Source organism: Netta rufina, assembly GCF_964035555.1.
Source record: "Netta rufina genome assembly, chromosome: 18".
Taxonomy (NCBI): Eukaryota; Metazoa; Chordata; class Aves; order Anseriformes; family Anatidae; genus Netta; species Netta rufina.
Genome location: NC_140142.1, coordinates 5,348,758 through 5,368,539, shown reverse-complemented (window position 1 = coordinate 5,368,539; position 19,782 = coordinate 5,348,758). Strand labels below are relative to the sequence as shown.

General features: G+C 52.0%; 2 protein-coding genes across 2 annotated transcripts in view; both read left to right on the top strand.

The window, feature by feature from the left end:
- The window catches only part of LOC311216348 (olfactory receptor 14J1-like), a gene marked incomplete at both ends in the record, with an annotated part of 60,813 nt that extends 58,108 nt beyond the window's left edge, over nt 1–2,705 (top strand). Inside the window, one exon of the mRNA XM_084297893.1 lies at nt 2,005–2,705. Within this exon, the coding sequence (XP_084154019.1) occupies nt 2,005–2,705 (701 nt within the window). The remainder of the gene's footprint in view (nt 1–2,004) is intronic.
- Nucleotides 2,706–17,259: 14,554 nt separating this feature from the next.
- On the top strand, nt 17,260–18,192 carry LOC311216347 (olfactory receptor 14C36-like; the record flags this gene model as incomplete). Its single annotated transcript, XM_084297892.1, has 1 exon — nt 17,260–18,192. One exon carries the CDS (start codon nt 17,260–17,262, stop codon nt 18,190–18,192), a length of 933 nt encoding a protein of 310 aa, XP_084154018.1.
- Nucleotides 18,193–19,782: the final 1,590 nt, after the last annotated feature.

The following is a 19,782-nucleotide window of genomic DNA, read 5'->3' as shown; positions in this document are numbered from 1 at the left end:
GGCAGGGGTCGTACCATTCTCCTGCACTTGGCCATGCACATCCCCATCTCCTACTGCCCCACAAAGAGCACTGAGCAAGGTGTGAATGGAAAGGATCTCCCTTCCTTGAGTAGGGAGTCAAGGCCTGGCCCTTGTGCTTGCTGACACACATCCAGGTTTCCTACACATCAGTGTCACCTTCACATTGCCTTTGTCTCCTTGTCCTCACTGCCTCCAGGGTTCTGCTCTAACGAGCTCCAAGGGAGGCTGTGTCAGTGCTGGCCCTCAGGAGAACACTGCAGGAAACTTGCCTCTGACTTGGACTTCTGGAGAGCTGTCTTCAATTGTCTCTGAGTGCCTGAGGTTCGTGGGCTCATCAGCAAAGCCCCCAGAGGGGTGATTGCAGTACCTTGATCTAGGCCTCTGGTGCTGAGCTGGGCTGGGCTCCTGTGACAGATAAAACTCATTTCAAAAGTGATCCTCTTCCAGAGAGACAGCTGTGCCCAGGAGCAGCTCCTCTGCACAGCGTAGCAGGGCTGGGGGCTCTGACCGCAGCTGGCACACAGAGAGGAGAGAAGGAGAGAGGGCTTGGAGGCAGTTGGCATTGGGAGGATGCTGAGAGCTGCCTACAGGAGATATGTGCACAGCCCTTGACAAGGTAAAGTGTCTGGCTGCAGGGCCATGCAGCTGCAGGTCCTGGAAGGGTCTCCTCCTGCTGGGTCTTGTTTCTGGGAGGGCAGTGGGCAATGCAGTAGGCTTTGAGAGTCCTGCTGGGTTGCAGTGTGAGGTGAGATAGTCTGGCAGAAGCCCCTTGGAGTGCCCTAAGGCAGGTGCCCCTGGTCAGCCCAGAACACCCTGCCCTGGCTGGCCATGCCGGGCTCTCTGTCAGCTGCCCCGTAGCTCCTGCAGCCATGGAGGTGCCCCTTGGCAGGGCCCTGTTGGTGGCAGGGTGCTGCAGGGCAGCGCTGAGCACAGCCGAGTGAGATGGGGTCTGTGAGCACGGGCAGGGGGAAAGAAGAGGTGGGCGCAGAGCAGCAGCTCCCGGCAGGGACAGCTGCAGGCAGCAGAGAGAGGGGCAGGCGGCCAGAAGGAGCTGTTGGCAGAAACGCCGTGGCAGGGGGGATTCGGGCACCTCATGGCCATGCCCTGCAGTGCAGACGCCTTCCCCTGGAGCAGCCCCTCCCTGGCCTCCTCTCCCCCTGCAGCCCATGGGCTGTGGGGCAGGCAGGGGTAGAAGAGAAGGTAGAGCTCAAAGAGATGCTCCCAAGCTCTGTCTGTGTGAGAACTTCACCTCAGGTGAGGTTTCTGTCCAGCTGCACTTGGACTGGGGCTTCTCTGCTCTCAGTTCTCTACAGTTTCTTCTCAAGGAAACACCTGAGTTGGATGGTCCTGTGGCTCAAAGATAGGAAATACAGGGTAGATTAGAACATGACTTGTGGGCAGTGACCTGTGTAACTCTGCATTCAGATGAGTTGTTTGAAATAACATTGAAAAGCTCATTGATCTGACCAGTGAACTGAACTTGAGCTTCCCCCATGTTCCTGTTTCCTTCCTGCTGTATAGCAGAGAGGACTCCTCTGCAGCCTACAGCAGCCCCTGCTCCCAGTGCCACTCTCAGCCAGCACCAGCCGGAGCTCAAGCAGGAGAGATGCCAAAAGATTTTTGTGCAAAGAGAGAGGCTCAGGTTACAGGGTGCTTTAAGAGACACAATAGGTTTTCCTCAGAGAACTCTGTTTTAACATTCTTCTGCATTTTGCTCTTTACCAGGAAAGCATGTGTATGGACAGCAAATGCCCAACATCAGCTCCGTGAGTGAGTTCCTCCTGCTGGCATTTGCAGACACGCGTGAGCTGAAGCTCCTGCACTTCGCACTCTTCCTGGGCATCTACCTGGCTGCCCTCCTGGGCAACGGCCTCATCCTCAGCGCCGTAGCCTGCCACCACTGCCTGCACACCCCCATGTACTTCTTCCTCCTCAACCTTGCCCTTCTCGATGTGGGCTGCATCTCCACCACTCTGCCCAAAGCCATGGCCAATTCTCTGTTGGACACAAGGGCCATCTCCTATCAAGGGTGTATTGCTCAAGTCTTCTTTTTATTCTTCTTGTTTGGCTCAGAGTATTCCCTTCTCACTGTCATGGCCTACGACCGCTACGTTGCCATCTGCAAGCCTCTGCACTACGGGAGCCTCGTGGGCAGCAGAGCTTGTGCCCAGATGGCAGCAGCTGCCTGGGGCAGTGGCTTTCTTGATGCTGTCCTGCATACAGCCACTACAGTTTCCCTGCCCCTCTGCCAAGGCAATGCTGTGGACCAGTTCTTCTGTGAAATCCGCCAGATCCTCAAGCTCTCCTGCTCAGATGCCTGCCTCAGGGAAGTCGGGGCACTTGTGTTTAGTGTTTCTTTATGCTTTGGTTGTTTTGTTTTCATTGTGGTGTCCTATGTGCAGATCTTCAGGGCAGTGCTGAGGATGCCCTCTGAGCAGGGCAGGCACAAAGCCTTTTCCACGTGCCTCCCTCACCTGGCTGTCATCTCCCTGTTTGTCAGCACTGCCATATTTGCCTACCTGAAGCCCCCCTCCATTTCCTCGCCGTCCCTGGACCTGGTCGTTGCACTTCTGTACTCGGTGGTGCCTCCAGCACTGAACCCTCTCATCTACAGCATGAGGAACCAGGAGCTCAAGAATGCAGTGAGGAAACTGATTCCATACATTCTTCTTAGGCATCCATGATGTGTTCAGAAGATGTATTCTTAATAATATGCAAATATTTTGATTCACATTGTATCATATCATTTTTATCGTTACTAGTGTTATCATAACATTGTCATTAATAAGAATCCCAAGAGAAATCAAAGTGTATTTGGGAAAATGACACAACATTTTTTTACTAATCTCTGTTACTAATCTCTGTTAGTATTTTAACAATATTTCATTTTGTCTTTAATAATCTCATTCTTACCATTCTGCATGTTACATCTTTAGTAAGGTTTAACCACATCATCTATTGTACATACAGAACCGGGCTTTCTTGGTAGAGAAAGACAATAAAGAACTCAGCAGAAATTCATTGGTCTCAGTTTCCTTCTCTTCCCATCTTCTGTCGAGCTGCGGGAGCAGCCCCAACATCTAGGAGGGGCTCAGGGCCAAGAGCCCAGCTGCCACGGGTAGGAGCAGTGTATTTGGATTAGACCTTGTGGATCTAGGTGACAGTCCTCTTGTCTCTATAGCAGGGCTGGCAAAAAGCCTTTTCCACGTGCCTCCCTCACCTGGCCATGGTGTCCGACTCCCTCAGGCCTGTCATGGTTGCCTACCTGAAGCCCCCCTCCATCTCCTCCCCATCCCTTGACCTTGTGGAGGCAGTTCTGTACTCAGTGGTGCCTCCAGCAAAGCACGTGCTTCTCCTGCTGAGTGCTGCTGGTGGGGTCAGGCCCGGCTGATAATGGATCTTGGTGCCAGTGCTGCTGTGGGGCTGTGCTGGGACTGCAGGCAGGGACAGGCAGTGGGCATGGCAGTGGCACAGCTGGCCTCCACTGCAGCACTTCCCTTCTAAGGGGGGATCCCCTCCGAGGTGGACTGAGCAGAGCTCAAGTGCTCAGTCTGCTGTGAGCAGGCAGAGCAGAGCTCTGCAGCCCCAGAACACACAAAAACCTCACCAAAGGAACCTGGCGAGTGATTCCTTGCAGCCCTGGGGCAATGGCAGTGATCCCATGAGCTGGGTCTGCCTCCCAGCCTGCCCAGCACAGCCCTGCAGAGTGCCCCTGTGCCCCGGGCACCACAGCCCCCTCGCTTTGCAGAGCAGCACCACCAGCTGGGGCTGGGGCTGGGGCTAGGGTTGGTGCTGGGCGGGTGCTTCCCCTGAGTGTCTTCTAGGCCAGCTTCAGGCTCATGGCTTCTGGATACAAACAAGTTCTTCACTGTGCACAAGGAGCTGAGAGACTGCCAACAGGCATGGGGCTGGAACATTGCCTGCAAGGTCCCTCCTGCCCTAGCACCTCACAGGACTGACACGGAACTGGCTTCTGAGTGTCAGAGAGTCTGGGAGGCCAGCAGGCTTGAAGGATGAAAACCAGATCACTTCCACCTGGGCAGGTCCTGGCCCAAAAAGGGGGTGTTTTGTAGGTCTGGTATTATGATGGCAGAGACGCCTCAGAAGCTGTCAGCCCAGTAGGAAGCTAATGGCTGTTAAGTGGCTGTGAGTTGACTTCTTTCTGAAGTAGCCAACAGCTCAACCCTTGACTCCTGGCTGGGATCTGTGCCTTTAGGCTCACATCTGCTGGTCTCCATGACAGGACAACAGATGCACCTGCTCTGCAAACAGTTTGTGAGATCCCCTCTTTCTAAGTACCTGGTAGGCCCCATAGAGGAAGAGGTCTTGAATAGGTGTTGTCATGTCAGAGGTATCAGCTTTTGCCTAAACTCATCCTTCAGGCCTGCTTCTGTGGTGTTGCAAAACTGCTGGGCACATTGTGCAGGGTGCTCCTACAGACGTTTCTCTCCTTCTCCATGCTGATTCTCCAAACTTCCCCTAAGAAGATGACTGATATGGGGAAGTCAGGAGAAGCCTGGCCAACAGAGATGTGAGATTTGTGCGAGGGCAAAGGAGCGTGGACAGCAGAAGCTAATGATTTTGCAGGGTAAGAATGTTCAGGTAATGTTGATCCTACCATAAAGCAGACTTAAAGCAGTCATGTGAGGCCCTTGCCTATTTTAACCTGTAACGTTAGTCCATAAAGCTAAATGCTACTCCACACCCTGACAGGAATCCACTGCTCTAATATTTGACCACAAGACCTCTTGAAGCCAAAACTACTCCGTAGCCCCATTACATCACCCTTACTCTCTTCTTCACCCTGATCCCTGCCCTTAATGCCATGATTAACACACTCTATTTAGCCCAAGATTTTTTGCAGACCTTAACAAAATCCTAAACCAGAGAACTTGTACATACCCTAACCACAGCCCTGACACTACAAGCCAAACACCAAACCCTTCCACTATGCATTTGATTAATCTCTATCACAGAAAGGTGAGCCCTAGTCCCTAATCTCATACATGAAAGCCTAACTCCCAAAGTCACGGTTCCTTTGCATTAACTTCTTCACATCCAACCCTTTTGCTAACCCTACTCTTAAGCACTTAAGGTGCTTGGCCCATAAGGAAGGGTAGGAATCATGAGATTGCTCTGCAGTCACGTGGCATACAAAGATGAATGTGAGGGGCCATGGATCTGATCAGCTTGTGGGCTTGAACAAGCTGGGCTTGTTCAGCCTGGAGAAGAGGAGGCTCAGGGGCGACCTTATCGCTCTCTATGGGTACCTCAAGGGAGGCTGTAGCGAGGTGGGGGTTGGTCTGTTCTCCCACGTGCCTGGTGACAGGACGAGGGGGAATGGACTAAAGTTGCACCAGGGGAGTTTTAGGTTAGATCTTAGGAAGAACTTCTTCACTGAAAGGGTTGTGAGGCATTGGAACAGGCTGCCCAGGGAAGTGGTGGAGTCACCATCCCTGGAAGTCTTCAAAAGACGTTTAGATGTAGAGCTTAGGGATATGGTTTAGTGGGGACTGCTAGCGTTAGGTCAGAGTTTGGACTCGATGATCTTGAGGTCTCTTCCAACCTAGAAATTCTGTGATTCTGTGATTCTGTGATTCTGTGATCTCTTCCATAGTTTTCTTGAAGCCTTCAAGCCTTGTGCAGCTAATTGCAGAGCTTGCAAGATGTAATTAAGGAAGATTTCAAAGAGCAACTAATAAAAATATTTTCTTGTTTCAAAGGCTGAATTTTGCTGCATTTCAGTTTAGAGCATCTTTCTTCTATTGCTACTGATCCAAGGGGACTTCTTTGGAGACTTGCATTAGGAGGAAAAGAAGATTCTGGAGGTCTGACACCTCCACTACCAGCAGTGGTCTTTGTCCCTGTAACTGCAGCACAGTTCAGCACATGAAACCCTTTCTAAGACAAGTCAGGGATTCCTTGGGAAAAAAATAGAATAAATACAAATAAAATAAAATAAAATAAAATAAAATAAAATAAAATAAAATAAAATAAAATAAAATAAAATAAAATAAAATAAAATAAAATAAAATAAAATAAAATAAAATAAAATAAAAGTTGAAATGACCATTGGAATCTGAGAAATTCGGCCTAAATCTTAGTAGACACCTGGACATCCATGGTTCGCTTGCGTCTTCTGTGGCAAACTCAGGATGAAAACTAAAGAAAATATGTCTTCAAATGGCTGTAGCTGTACCCATGAGATTGGCCTCTTTTGAGAAATTGCCCCTTCCAGCCACGGAAACATAAATTGAGTAAAGTGAAAAGAGCTGCCCAGTCAATAGAGTAGGGCAAAGTCCTACTTTCTGTGCTGTAGATGCACAAGGCAAAAAGAATTGTGTTTTGCTTGACACTACTCTGGAACGTGAAACCCAGGTCAGGCAACTTTACCTTAGTGCTGACAAGGACATCACTAAAGCACGCTCCCAAGCTCTACATCTACACCTTGGCTCTCCAGTCGATGACTCAGCTCATGGATGGCAATCAGGGAGTCTTGGCTACTGCGACGCTGCCTCAGGTGATCCACCATGGTAGCAATTGGCACCTGCTGTTCTTCACCCCTCAGCAAACCCCCAACAGAAGGATTCTGTGGAAGGCCAAGCAAGGTAGACAACTGTTTCATGTCCTTTGTCTCCAAGGCAGCTCTGCCAAAGCTCCACCAGTGGTGCCCTCTTGAAACTTTGAAATTCCCTCTCCTGAGGCAGTCTATGTCGAGGATGCACATAGCCTCTGGGCCAGTCCCAGTGGGGTGCTTTTGCCATTCCTTCTCATTTAGACTCACTTCAGCCTCCAGTACAGTTAACTGTTGGGTTCCCCCTGTGTAGTGGGTTTACGTGGCAAGGTTTTGGTAGCAGGGAGCCATAGGGGTGGTTTCTGTGAGAAAGATCTAGAAGCTGCCCCATGTTTGGGAAGGGCCCCATTGTTTTCCAGATCCGAGCCAATAAGCGATGTTGTTTTGCGCCTCTGTGAGAGCATATTTAAGACAGGGAAAAAACGCTGCGCCACACAGCAGCCGGGAGAGTCAGTGGAGCGAGAGAACAGCCTTGCACCAAGGTCAGTGTAGAGGGAGGGGGAGAGGTGCTCCAGGCGCCGGAGCAGAAGTCCCCTGCGGCCTGTGGTGAGGACCATGGTGAAGCAGGATGTCCCCCTGCAGCCCATGGAGTACCACGGTGGAGCAGGGTTCCATGCTGCAGCCCGTGGAGGAGACCACAGTGGAGCAGGTGGCCCTGCACCGACGGAGGCTGCCGCCTGTGGAAGACCCCTGCCGGAGCAGATTCCGGGCCGGACCTGTAGCCCGTGGAGAGGAGCCCACGCAGGAGCAGGTGATCTGGCAGGAGCTGCTGCCCGTAGGGGAGCCAGGTTGGAGCAGTTTTCTCCTGAGGGATGGACCCCGTGGTACGGACCCATATCTGGAGCAGTTCTGGAAGAGCTGCTGCCTGTGGGAAGCCCACGCCGGATCAGTTCATCAAGGACTGCATCCCGTGGGTGGGACCCCACAGCACAGGGGACGAGAGTGACCGAGAAGGAGCGGCAGAGAAGAAGTGCTGTAGACTGACCATAACCCCCATTCCCCGTTCCCTTGCGCCGCTCGGGGGGAGGAGGTGGAAGAGGGTGGATGGGGGGGGAAGGTGCTTTTGTTTTTTTTTTCCTTTGTTTTCTCACTTCTCTCGCTTGTTAGTTGTAGGCAATAAATCTTACTATCTCCTTATGCCGAGTCTGTTTTGCCCGTTACAATAATTATTGCGTGATTTTCTCGTCCTTATCTCAATCCTTGAGCCCTTTTCACATATTTTCTCCCCATTCCTCTTTGAGGAGGGGGAGTGAGAGAGCGGCTGTGGTGGAGCTCGGCTGCCCACTCGAGCGGAACCACGACACCCTGTCACTCCAGAAATGCAGGTGGGTTCTACCTCTTTCTAGCTTTATGGAATTAGGTACACTGAGCACCGGTGTCCAGTAGAGCCTGATACATTTGTGGATCTGATGTGCCAGGCCATTAAACATGCCAGTGCTAACCATCAGGGAGACCACAGCCAGGTGAGGGAGACACGTGGAAAATGCTTTGTGCCGGCCCTGCTCAGAGGGCATCCTCAGCACAGCCCTGAAGATCTGCACATAGGAGAAAACAATGAAAACAAAACAACCAAAGCCTAAAGAAACATTAAATGCAAGTGCCCCAACTTCCCTGAGGTAGGCATCTGAGCAGGAGAGCTTGAGGATCTGGGGGATTTCACAGAAGAACTGGTCCACAGCATTGTCATGGCAGAGGGGCAGGGAAAATGTAGTGGCTGTGTGCAGGACAGCATTGAGAAAGCCACTGCCCCAGGCAGCTGCTGCCATCTGGGCACAAGCTCTGCTGCCCACGAGGCTCCCGTAGTGCAGGGGCTTGCAGATGGCAACATGGCGGTCGTAGGCCATGACGGTGAGAAGGGAATACTCCGATGACATCAAAAATACAAAGAGAAAGACCTGTGCAGCACAGCCTTGATAGGAGATGGCCCTGGTGTCCCAGAGGGCATTGGCCATGGCTTTGGGCAGAGTGGTGGAGATGCAGCCCAGGTCGAGGAGGGCGAGGTTGAGGAGGAAGAAGTACATGGGGGTGTGGAGGCGGTGGTGGCAGGCTATGGCGCTGAGGATGAGGCCGTTGCCCAGGAGGGCAGCCAGGTAGATGCCCAGGAAGAGCGCAAAGTGCAGGAGCTGCAGCTCGCGCGTGTCTGCGAATGCCAGCAGGAGGAACTCGCTCACTGAGCTTCTGTTGGGAATGTCCTGCCTTTCATCAAGGGCACTGCAAAGAAGGAAAAATACAGACTGTTAGGGGAAATTTCCCTGAAAAATACTCATTTATTTTCTCAATAAAGCCTTACATCATCTTCCTTTCAAGGTGACGTTTGTGTCTCTCCCTGGTTGTACCCCGGCTTTGTGCTTGCTGAGTGTCCTGTACACAGCAGCCACCTCTGCTCCACTGCAGTGGGAAATGTCGTTGCTGTGGGGTAAAACCTCATCCACAGTTCATATCCAGGGGTGCTTCTCTGTCCATCCCCTGCTGCCCAGCTGCTGGCTGCTTGCAGCACTCAGCTGGGGGATGGATGCACTCAATGATTGTGCTGAAAAATCACATCTCCTTGTCTGCAGGTCCTGAAGAACAGCTCAGAAAAGCCCTGGTGCAGTCTGTAAGCAGAGAGAAGAGAAGGGATATTCTCAGGTTCGTCACTAAACTGTTTATGTCTCAGTTCAAGGCAGTAGCAGCTCAGTCTCCTGTGCAAATCCAACCACTCTGTTAACATCGAGCCTGCTCCACAATCAGAGCAGGAAGAGGCAGGCAGAGAGTGCAGAAAGTGCCTTCTCTTTGCAGGCAGCACCTGCACTGCCCTTCCTCTGCTCAAGCCCCTCGTCTCCCCGGGCAGACTGAGTGCAGGGACCCTGCTCTGCACCACAGTCGTGGGAAGCCCTTCCTGCACACCCGGCTTCTCCTTCCTCCAGGACCAAAAGCTGCATTGCCCTCCAGCAAGAGACTTACCGGGTTCAGGGCTGGGAAGTGTTCTCCCCCAGTGAGCTCTGTGCATCCTGCCACTTCTGCCTGCCTTTCAGCACTCTGTCTCTGCAGGCAGAGCCCCCAGCCCTGCTGCGCTGTGCAGAGGAGCTGCTCCTGGCCACAGCTGTCTCTCTGCACCACGGCCCTCTTGCCACGAGCTCTCTCTGTCCCACGAGCCCGGCTCAGCACAGTAGCACAGCACCAGCCCAAGGCACTGCAATCACCCCTCTGGGGGCTTTGCTGATGAGCCCACGAACCTCAGGCACTCAGAGACAATTGAAGACAGCTCTCCAGAAGTCCAAGTCAGAGGCAAGTCTCCTGCAGCATCCCCCTGAGGGCCAGCACTGACACAGCCTCCCTTGGAGCTCATTAGAGCAGAACCCTGGAGGCAGTGAGGACAAGGAGACAAAGGCAGTGTGAAGGTGAAACTGATGTGTAGGAAAACTGATGTGTTTCACCAAGTACAAGGGCCAGGTCTTGACCCCAAGCGCTTGGGAAGGGAGATCCTTTCCCTTCACAACTTGCTCAGGGCTCTTTGTGGGGCAGTAGGAGATGGGGATGTGCAAGGCCAAGTGCAGGAGAACGGTACAACCCCTGCCTGCTTCATGGTTGGTCGAGGAGGCAATTAGGCTCTGTTGCTTTAGTGATTAGCTGTCTCCTCATAGGCTTTAGTGGCAGAGACAATAACCATAGCCATGGACACAAATATCTCATAAGGCAGCTCTGTAGGAAGCTGGCCTGCTTCCTGGTGAGGAGGCACCAATGCTCGTATAGCATCCCTTGTGGTTCCCAGGCCCTCCTCCTTCTTGAGAACTGCTCACTCAGCAGGGTCCCAGTGTGCCCTCATGTATGGAGTTACTCTTCCTCTGATGCAGGACAGGGCTCTTCTTGTAAATGTGAAGCAGCTTTTGTAGGCAAAATCCTGCAGCTTCTTGAGGTTTCCCCACACTGATGCTCCATTCTGTCAGCTCTTTGTGTCTTCAGGAAGACAGTTCAACTTTTCTGTGATTGTGCTATCTCTGACCAGATAGCAGCAGCAGCAAGAGTTGCAGGGAAATTTGGATAATTCAGGAATAACCAGTTGAATGGAACTGCAGCACAGAGTAACAGAAGCACAGGATATGGAAGGCTGCCAGGTTCCACCTCTTCTGTGCTTCCTTCTCATGCATGCTGTCAGTTTGTCTGGAGCTGTGTCTTGAATGTTATGGGGCTGTTCAGGTCAAAATTAGAAGGGCCAAAGCCCAGCTGGAGCTCAATCTGTATATTTATGTCAAAGACAATAAGAAACTGTTTATAGAAATAGTTTAAATAGAGGAGGATTATGGAGAATCATCATCCTTTATTATATGTGGGGGAAGTGTGGTGATGATCTAGAGATAAGGTAAAGGCTGAGGTACCTAACTCCTTCTTTGCTTCAGACTCTAGCAGCAAGACCAACTGTTCCCCTGGACATTTCTTCCTCCTTGTGACCAGTGCCAAACTTCCTGGGCACACATTGTGGCAAATTATTCTCCCGCTCTTTCATATTACCAAAGAAAGCTCCATCAGGGTGGAAACCCCTCCTGAAGTAGGCATCCCAACCCAGCAGGCTCCTTGCGGCCTCTCAGCCAAGCAGACACAAGTCACCTCAGCAGCAGCTTCCAACCCAGGGGCCTGCTGCTGCCCAGCCATGGACTCAAGCAGAAGGGACAGGACAACCCATCTGGGGGCCTTCTTTCTGCCTGGGTCCTCCTGGCTCTGGAGGCAGAGGGGATCCCCCAGTCAGCATGCCAAGCAGGTGCCTTGTGCTGGCCTAGCAGGGCCACTGCCAGATGTCAGCCCAAAAGTGCAGATGCCAGGTCTATGTCAAGGGTGACCTGCCACCTCCAGACACAAGTGACCTCACAGTCCCTTTCTGTGACACGTTCCTACTGCTGCCCTATCAAGTGCAGAGACAGAAGTGACCTCAGAGTCCCTGCCACAGTCACATTCCTCCTGCTGGGCCATGAAGTACTGAGGCAGAGCTCACCTCTCTCTTGTCCTCTATGGACTGCGGCTTACCTTTCTGGTTTAGAAAGTAAACAAAGTTTTAGTTGGAAGGTTTGGTGTTCTGTTTGTGGTGTCAAGTCTGTGGTCTGGGTATGGGCAAGCATTATGGTTTAGGGTTTTGTTTAGGTCTGGCAAGAAGTCTAGGGATAAATAGAGCATTTAATGGTAGTGTTAAGGGCAGGGATCAGGGTGAGCAAGAGAGTAAAGGGAAGGGACAGGGGCTCTGCGCTGAGTTTTTCTTCACGTGGTATTTTGAGTTCTGCTTTACAATAGTGGATTCCTGTCAGGATGTTAGACTAACATTTAGGTTGAGGGATTATTGTTATTGTTTACAGGCTTTACAAGACTGAAGTCAGTTTTAACAGCAGCATCAACATTACATGAACCCTCTTACCTCTACAAAGGTAAGCTTCCGAGCTCCTCTTCCCTTCCTCTTCCCTCCTCCAAATCTTACATTTCTCCTGCCCAGGCTACTCCTAACCTCCCCATATCAGTCACCTAACTGGGATCAGCTTTCTGATGGCTGTTATTATATCAGAGTACCTGTCTCACCTCTGTTGGCTACACTATTCTGTAGTATTAGAATACTCAATACTCTGTTGGCTATTTTATTCGGTTACTCACAAAGCCTCCTGTGGGAATTGTTAGGGCAGATAACTGGAAGCCATGATTACAGAGAGACAAAGGCACTGTGCTGAGAAAATCTCTGTTTATTTTGGTGAATCAGAAGGTGAAGGCCTGACCCCAGCCACTGGGAGGGGAGATCCTGCACCCCCAGCATCCCCATGTCTCACTTTTCCTGGGGTCTGTGGGGTAGAGTGTGATGCCCACAATATCATGTGAAGGGCAGTGATATGACACCTCCCGGTGTTTGCACAAGGTTGAAAGGAGAATACATGGTCCCAATGCCATGAGTATAACACATCTCCTCCTAAGCCAAGGCCAAGGGGAAAAAGTTGTCAGTACAGCTGAAGCCTTCCATTCTTGTCAGAGCCCTCTGCCTTCTCCTCTGCACACTTTCCTATGCTGTCCCACACTTTTCTGAAGGCTGCAGACAGACACTTCTCTTCCCCACCTTGCTCTCACTCTGGTGTTCCCATGATTTCACTGCTGCCTCTGCACTCTCACCAGCTGTTCCTTCAAACACAAGGGCATGGGCTGATCCAAACTCCCTCTGGGTGACCTCTCGACCCACTGCACAAGTGCCAGTGCCTCACCTCCAAGTCAAGAATTTCTTCTGACTATCGAATCTAAATCTACCCTCTTGAAGTTTAAAACCATTCCCCTTGTCCTATGATAGAGTCATAGAAATCATAAAAACACAAATTTGGAAAGGACATACAGGATCATTTAGTCCAACCTTCCTATCACTAAGAGTACCCACTAAGCTACTAAGCCATATCTCCTAGCATCTTGTCCTGGTGCTTCTTGAACACTGTGATGGTCAGTGAGTCCACCACCTCCCTGAGCAGACCATTCCAGTTCCCGACTAGAAAAGTTTTTCATGATATCTGATCTAAACATCCCCAGACACAACTTGTGGCCATTTCCTCGAGTCCTATCATTAGTTATCTGAGAGAAGAGGCTGACCCCCACCTCATCACAACCTCTCTTCAGGGAGTTGTAGAGTGCAATGAGGTGTCCCCTGAGCCTCCTCTTCGCCAAAGTAAATAATCTCAGTTCCCTCAGCCACTTCTCATAAGACCTGTGCTCCAGTCCCCTCAACAGTTTGGTTGCCCTTCTCTGGACATGTTCCAGTGCCTCGATGTCCTTCTTGTAATGAGTGGCCCAAAACTGAACACAGTGCTCAAGGTGTGGCCTCACCAGAGCTGAGTACAGGAGGACGATCACCTCCCTGCTCCTGCTGGCTGCACTATTTCTAATACAGGCCAGGATGCCCTTGGCCTATTTGGCCACCTGGGCACACGGCTGGCTCGTGTTCAGCCGAGCATCCATCAACACTCCCAGGTCCTTTTCTTCTTCACAGTCTTCTAGCCAGTCTGCCCCAAGCCTATAGCGTTGCATGGAGTTATTGTGGCCAAAGTGCAGGACCCTGCACTTGGCCTTGTTCAACCTCATCCCATTCACCTCAACCCAGCAATCCAGCCTCTCCAGGTCCCTCTGAAGGGCCACCTACAGATCCTCAGACAGATCAACACTACCTCCCAACCGGGTGTCATCTGCAGACTTACTGAGGGTACACTCAATCCCCTCATCTAGGTCATCAATAAAGACCTTAAACAAGATAGGTCGCAGTACTGACCCCTGGGGGACACTACTTGTAAGAGGATGCCAGCTGGACTAACCAAAAATCTTGGTTAAAATCTCTGAGGAGAGACATTATGAGCTTTGTAAGGACAACGGTAGCAGTGTCACAGGTAATCACAGAAACATCGGATCACAGAATCATAGAATGGTTTTGGTTCAAAGGGACCTTAAAGATCACTTCATTCTTCTTAACACAGCTAAACAAACCCTAGACCACAAAACTTGACAATACCCTAACCACAGATGTCACACCTTAAACAAAATACCAAACACTCGGTAACACAAAAAACTAATTATTCCTTAATCTTTAATTCAGATAGGTGAGCCATAGTCCCTAATACCATACATGTACAAATAACATTGAAAGTCCCTGTACCTGTGCATTAACCTTCTCAGCTTCAACACCCCTCCTAAACCTTACCTTAAGACGCTTGGCACCTTGGGGCAAGGCAGGAACTGAGGTTGCTGTGTAGTCAAATGGCATTCAAAGCTGAATGTGAGGGGCCATGGATCTGATCAGTTTGTGGGACACAAGGAGGAAATGACTGGGAATGCTTTGATGAGCTCAGCTCTGCCTCAGCATCTCCAGCCACAGCAGGAGGAATGTGACTGTGGCAGTGACTGTGAGGTCAATTCTGTCTCTGCACTTGATAGGGCAGCAGCAGGAACGTGTCACGCAAAGGGACTGGGAGGTCACTTGTGTCTGGAGGTGGCAGGTCACCCTTGGCTTCTCCCTGGGATCTGCACTTTTGGGCTGACATCTGGCAGTGGCCCTGCTAGGCCAGCAGAAGGCACCTGCTTGGCATGCTGACTGGGGGATCCCCTCTGCCTCCAGAGCCAGGAGGACCCAGGCAGAAAGAAGGCCCCCAGATGGGTTGTCCTGTCCCTTCTGCTTGAGTCCATGACTGGGCATCAGCAGGCACAAGGCTTGGCTGTGTCTAGCCAAGAAGCTGCAAGGCCAGCATCAGGCCCCTGGCTTGGAAGCTGCTGCTGAGGTGACTTGTGTCTGCTTGGCTGAGAGGCCGCAAGGAGCCTGCTGGGTTGGGATGCCTACTTCGGGATTGGTTTCCACCCTGATGGAGTTTACTTTGGTAGTAGGAAAGAGAAGGGGAGGAGAAAAACCCACGAAGCGTGCCCTGGAATGTTGGCACTGTCCATGAGGAGGAAGAAATGTCCAAGGCAACAACTGGTCTTGCTGGTAGAGTCAGATGTAAAGAATGAATTAAGTACCTCAGCCTTTACCTTATCTCGAGATCCTTACCAGATTTCCCCCACATCCAATAAAGGATGATGATTCTCCTTAATCCTCCTTTTTTAAAGTAGTTCTTTCAACAGTGTTTGTCTTTGAGAGTCATATACAGATTGAGCTCCACCTTGTCTTTGGCCCTTCCAATTTTCACCTGCAGAGCCCCAAACATTTTGGACACTGCTTCAGACAAACTGGCGGCATGCATGAGAAGGAAGCACAGAAGAGGTGGAACCTGGCAGCCTTCCATCCCCTACCTTCTGTGACTCTGTGCTGCAATTCCATTCAATTGGTTACTCCTGTATAACCCAAACTTTCCTGCAGCTCCTGATGCTGCTGTCTTCTCAGAGATAGCACAATGACACAAAGGTTGAACTGTCTGCTTGCAGCCATGAATGGCTGACAGAATCAGTGTGGGGGAATCTTTAGAAACTGAAGGATTTTGCCTTGAGAAACCTCTTGACATTTACAAGAAGAAGAGCCCAGTCATGCAGCAGAGGAAGAGGAACCCCACACATGGGGGCAGACTGGGACCCTGCTGAGTGAGCAGTGCGCAGGTTGAGGAGGGTCTTAGGCACCACGAGGGATGCCATACAAGCAGTGGTGACTGCTCACCAGGAACCAGGCCAGCTTCCTACAGAGCTGCCTTATGAGATATTTGTGTTCATGGCTATGTCTGTTGTCTCTGCCACTGAGCCTTATAAGGAGACTGCTAATCATCAAAGCAACGGAGCCTAATTAACTCCTCGCCAACCCATGTAGCAGGCAGGGGTCGTACCATTCTCCTGCACTTGGCAATGCACATCCCCATCTCCTACTGCCCAACAAAGAGCCCTGAGCAACCTGTCAAGGGAAAGGATCTCCTTTCCTATGGGCCAAGGGACAAGGCCCGGCCCTTGTGCTTGGTGAAACACATCCATATTTCCTACACATCAGTGTCACCTTCACATAGCCTTTGTCTCCTTGTCCTCACTGCCTCCAGGGTTCTGCTCTAACGAGCTCCAAGGGAGGCTGTGTCAGTGCTGGCCCTCAGGGGGACACTGCAGGAAACTTGCCTCTGACTTGGACTTCTGGAGAGATGTCTTCAATTGTCTCTGAGTGCCTGAGGTTCGTGGGCTCATCAGCAAAGCCCCCAGAGGGGTGATTGCAGTGCCTTGGTCTGGTGCTGTGCTGCTGAGCTGGGCCAGGCTCATGGGACAGAGAGAGCTCGTGGCAAGAGGGTCCTGGTGCAGAGAGACAGCTGTGCCCAGGAGCAGCTCCTCTGCACAGCGCAGCAGTGCTGGGGGCACTGCCTGCAGAGACAGAGTGCTTAAAGGCAGGCAGAAGTGGCAGGATGCACAGAGCTCACTGGGGGAGAGCACTTCCCAGCCCTGAACCCGGTAAGTCTCTGGCTGGAGGGCAATGCAGCTGTAGATCCTGGAGGAAGGAGAAGCCGGGGGTGCAGGAAGGGCTGCCCAGGGCTGTGGTGCAGAGCAGGGTCCCTGCACTCAGCCTGCCTGGGAGCCCAGGGGCTTGGGCAAAGGAAGGGCAGTGCAGGGGCTGCCTGCAAAGAGAAGGCACTTTCGGCACTCTCTGCCTGCCTCTTCCTGCTCTGATTGTGGGGCAGGCTCTGTGTTAATGGGGTAGCTGGATTTGCACTGGTGACTGAGCTTCCTATTGCATTGAACTGAGACACAAACAGGTTAGTGATGAACGTGAGAATATCCCTTCTTTTCACTCTGCTTACACACTGCACCAGGGTTTTTCTGAGCTCTTCTTTAGGTCCTGCAGACAAGGGGATGTGGTTTTTCAACACAGCCTCTGTGTGCATCCATCCCCCAGGTGAGTGCTGCAAGGAGCCAACAGCTGGGCACCAGGGGATGGACAGAGCAGCCCTCCTGGATGTGCCCTCTGGCTGAGCTTTGCCCCCACAGCAATGACATTTGTCAGTGCAGTGGAGCATGTGTCCCACTGGGGGCTGATGGGCAGAAGTGGCTGCTGTGTACAGGACACTCAGCAAATACAAAGCAGGGCTCCAGACAAGGAGATAGATAAAGGTGCTCTTGGAAACAGGGAATGTAAGGCTTTCACTGGGAATTTACTGAATTTTAGTCAAAGACTTTAATCATAAGACTCTATATATGTATATTTGTTTCTCATTTTGCAGTCTCCATGTCCAAAGCAAATGCCCAACATCAGCTCTGTGAGCGAGTTCCTGCTGCTGGCATTCGCAGACACGCGCGAGCTGCAGCTCCTGCACTTCGCGCTCTTCCTGGGCATCTACCTGGCTGCCCTCCTGGGCAACGGCCTCATCCTCAGCGCCGTAGCCTGCCACCACCGCCTCCACACCCCCATGTACTTCTTCCTCCTCAACCTCGCCCTCCTTGACCTGGGCTGCATCTCCACCACTCTGCCCAAAGCCATGGCCAATTCTCTGTTGGACACCAGGGCCATCTCCTATCAAGGCTGTGCTGCACAGGTCTTTCTCTTTGTCTTCTTTATCACAGCAGAGTATTCCCTTCTCACTGTCATGGCCTATGACCGCTACGTTGCCATCTGCAAACCCCTGCACTACGGGAGCCTCCTGGGCAGCAGAGCTTGTGCCCAGATGGCAGCAGCTGCCTGGGGCAGTGGCTTTCTCAATGCTGTCCTGCACACGGCCAACACATTTTCCCTGCCCCTCTGCTATGGCACTGTTGTGGATCAGTTCTTCTGTGAAATCCCCCAGATCCTCAAGCTCTCCTGCTCAGATGCCTACCTCAGGGAAGTCGGGGCACTTGTGTTTAGTGTTTCTTTAGTCCTTGGTTGCTTTGTTTTCATTGTGGTGTCCTATGTGCAGATCTTCAGGGCAGTGCTGAGGATGTCCTCTTCCCAGGGCCGGCACAAAGCCTTTTCCACGTGCCTCCCTCACCTGGCTGTGGTCTCCCTCTTTGTCAGTACTGGCACGTCTGCCTCCCTGAGGCACCCTTCAAACTCATTCCCATCCCTGGACCTGGTGGTGTCATTTTTATACTCAGTGGTGCCTCCAGCAGTGAACCCCCTCATCTACAGCATGAGGAACCAGGAATTGAAGGATGTTATAAACAAACAATTTAAACATTTGTTAAAGCATCACTAAAGTTCTCATCAATTTATCCATTCTTCTAGCATATCCAAAAAGAGTTGAGATAATCTTTCATTTCTAATATACTTTAGAACTAGTTTAGCAAACACATGATAACATTTTGAGTTAAATATTAATCTTAGCAGCCTACCTGTTTATTATTTTAATTACTTTGATCAGGTAATCTAATTTACCTATAGAACTAGGCTTCCTCAGTAGATATAGACAATAAAAAAATGCATGAGAATGCATGAGATGTCTGAGCTGACATCTCTTCCCATCTCCTCTGGAGCTGGGGGAGCAGCCCCAGCACGCAGGAGGGGCTCAGGGCCAAGAGCCCAGCTGACACATGCAGGAGCAGCCCCGGTGGCCCTTGGAGCTTCCCCTCACTGCCTGCTGGGCTCTGCCTCTCTGCTGCCTTTGGGTCGGGGCTGCTGCTTCCCTGGAGCCATGGCCATGGCCTGCAGCATGATGTGGCCTTTTCACTGCTGTTGTCTTTTGGCTTCCACATTGTTCGCTTGTGTTCTCCCACTGAGATCTCATGCATCTTACTGACAGTCTAATTGTCTGTAAAGGGGCATCTCTTTCTTTGCACAGCTCTTCCAAAGTTGGTAGAAGGAATATACCCAAGGAACTGCTGCATGAATGGGCCTCTTGCTTTTCAGGTCTTCACCATGGATCAGAATTTCAGAGTGTTCAGTTTAGTGCTGCACTGGCAGCTCCCTTCTTGGCTGGCCATGGCTCAGCAAACAATAATTGGCTTATGTCATGCCTGGGAGTGTCCACTGCTGTTGGATCTGATGGCAAATGGCATGCTGGAGAGGAATGTGGAGCTGCTCTGTGGCTGGGCCAGGCCTCTTGTGCTGGCCTAGGGAGTGGGGTTGGCCTTGCGGGGCACAGGCACTGTGTGCTGGGGATCTCCCAGGCAAAAGAGCAGGGCTCCTGCAGCTTCACGGACCTCCATCTCCTGAATGCAGGGCTGCTGGGGAGGTCCAGAGCCGCCTTTGTGCCAGCAGCTGCAGTGCCTTTGAGGGGCTGGGGCTGTGGTGGCCGTGCCCAGAGCCCTGCAGCAGCCTGCGGTGGGCACTGCCCTGGGGCCAGCACAGCCTGGGCTGCTGGGCTGGGCTGGGGAGAGGGTAGGGACCTGGGGAGAGGTGGGCAGGGGCTGGGCTGGGCTGGGCAGTGCCCGGCAGAGGGAAACAGCAGCATCAGGGAGCAGTGGCAGCATGAAGGGGAGGGGTCCCAGCAGGGCTTGGTGCTGTAGAGCCAGGGCTGCATAAAGGGAGCCCAGAGCTGCAGGGGCAGGGGAGAGGAGGCCTCTCTGGGCCCTTGCTGGCCTGGGCAGAGAAGGAAGTGGGCCCAGGGCATTCGTCCCCTCACCACAGCCTGACAGGACCTGCAGGGATATCAGGAACAGCCCAGGGCCAGGCTATGCCCTGTGGCCACGAGCCCTGCCTGTCCTCCTCCTGCCACGCTGCATGCGCTGGCTGCAGCAGAGGGGACCCCCAGCCAGCCCCTGCAAGTGGCTCTGCCACCTGCCTGGCCCCAGCCCTCTCCAGCGCCCTCCTTGCTGCTCTCTGATGCACGCCAGCACCTCCCCGTGCA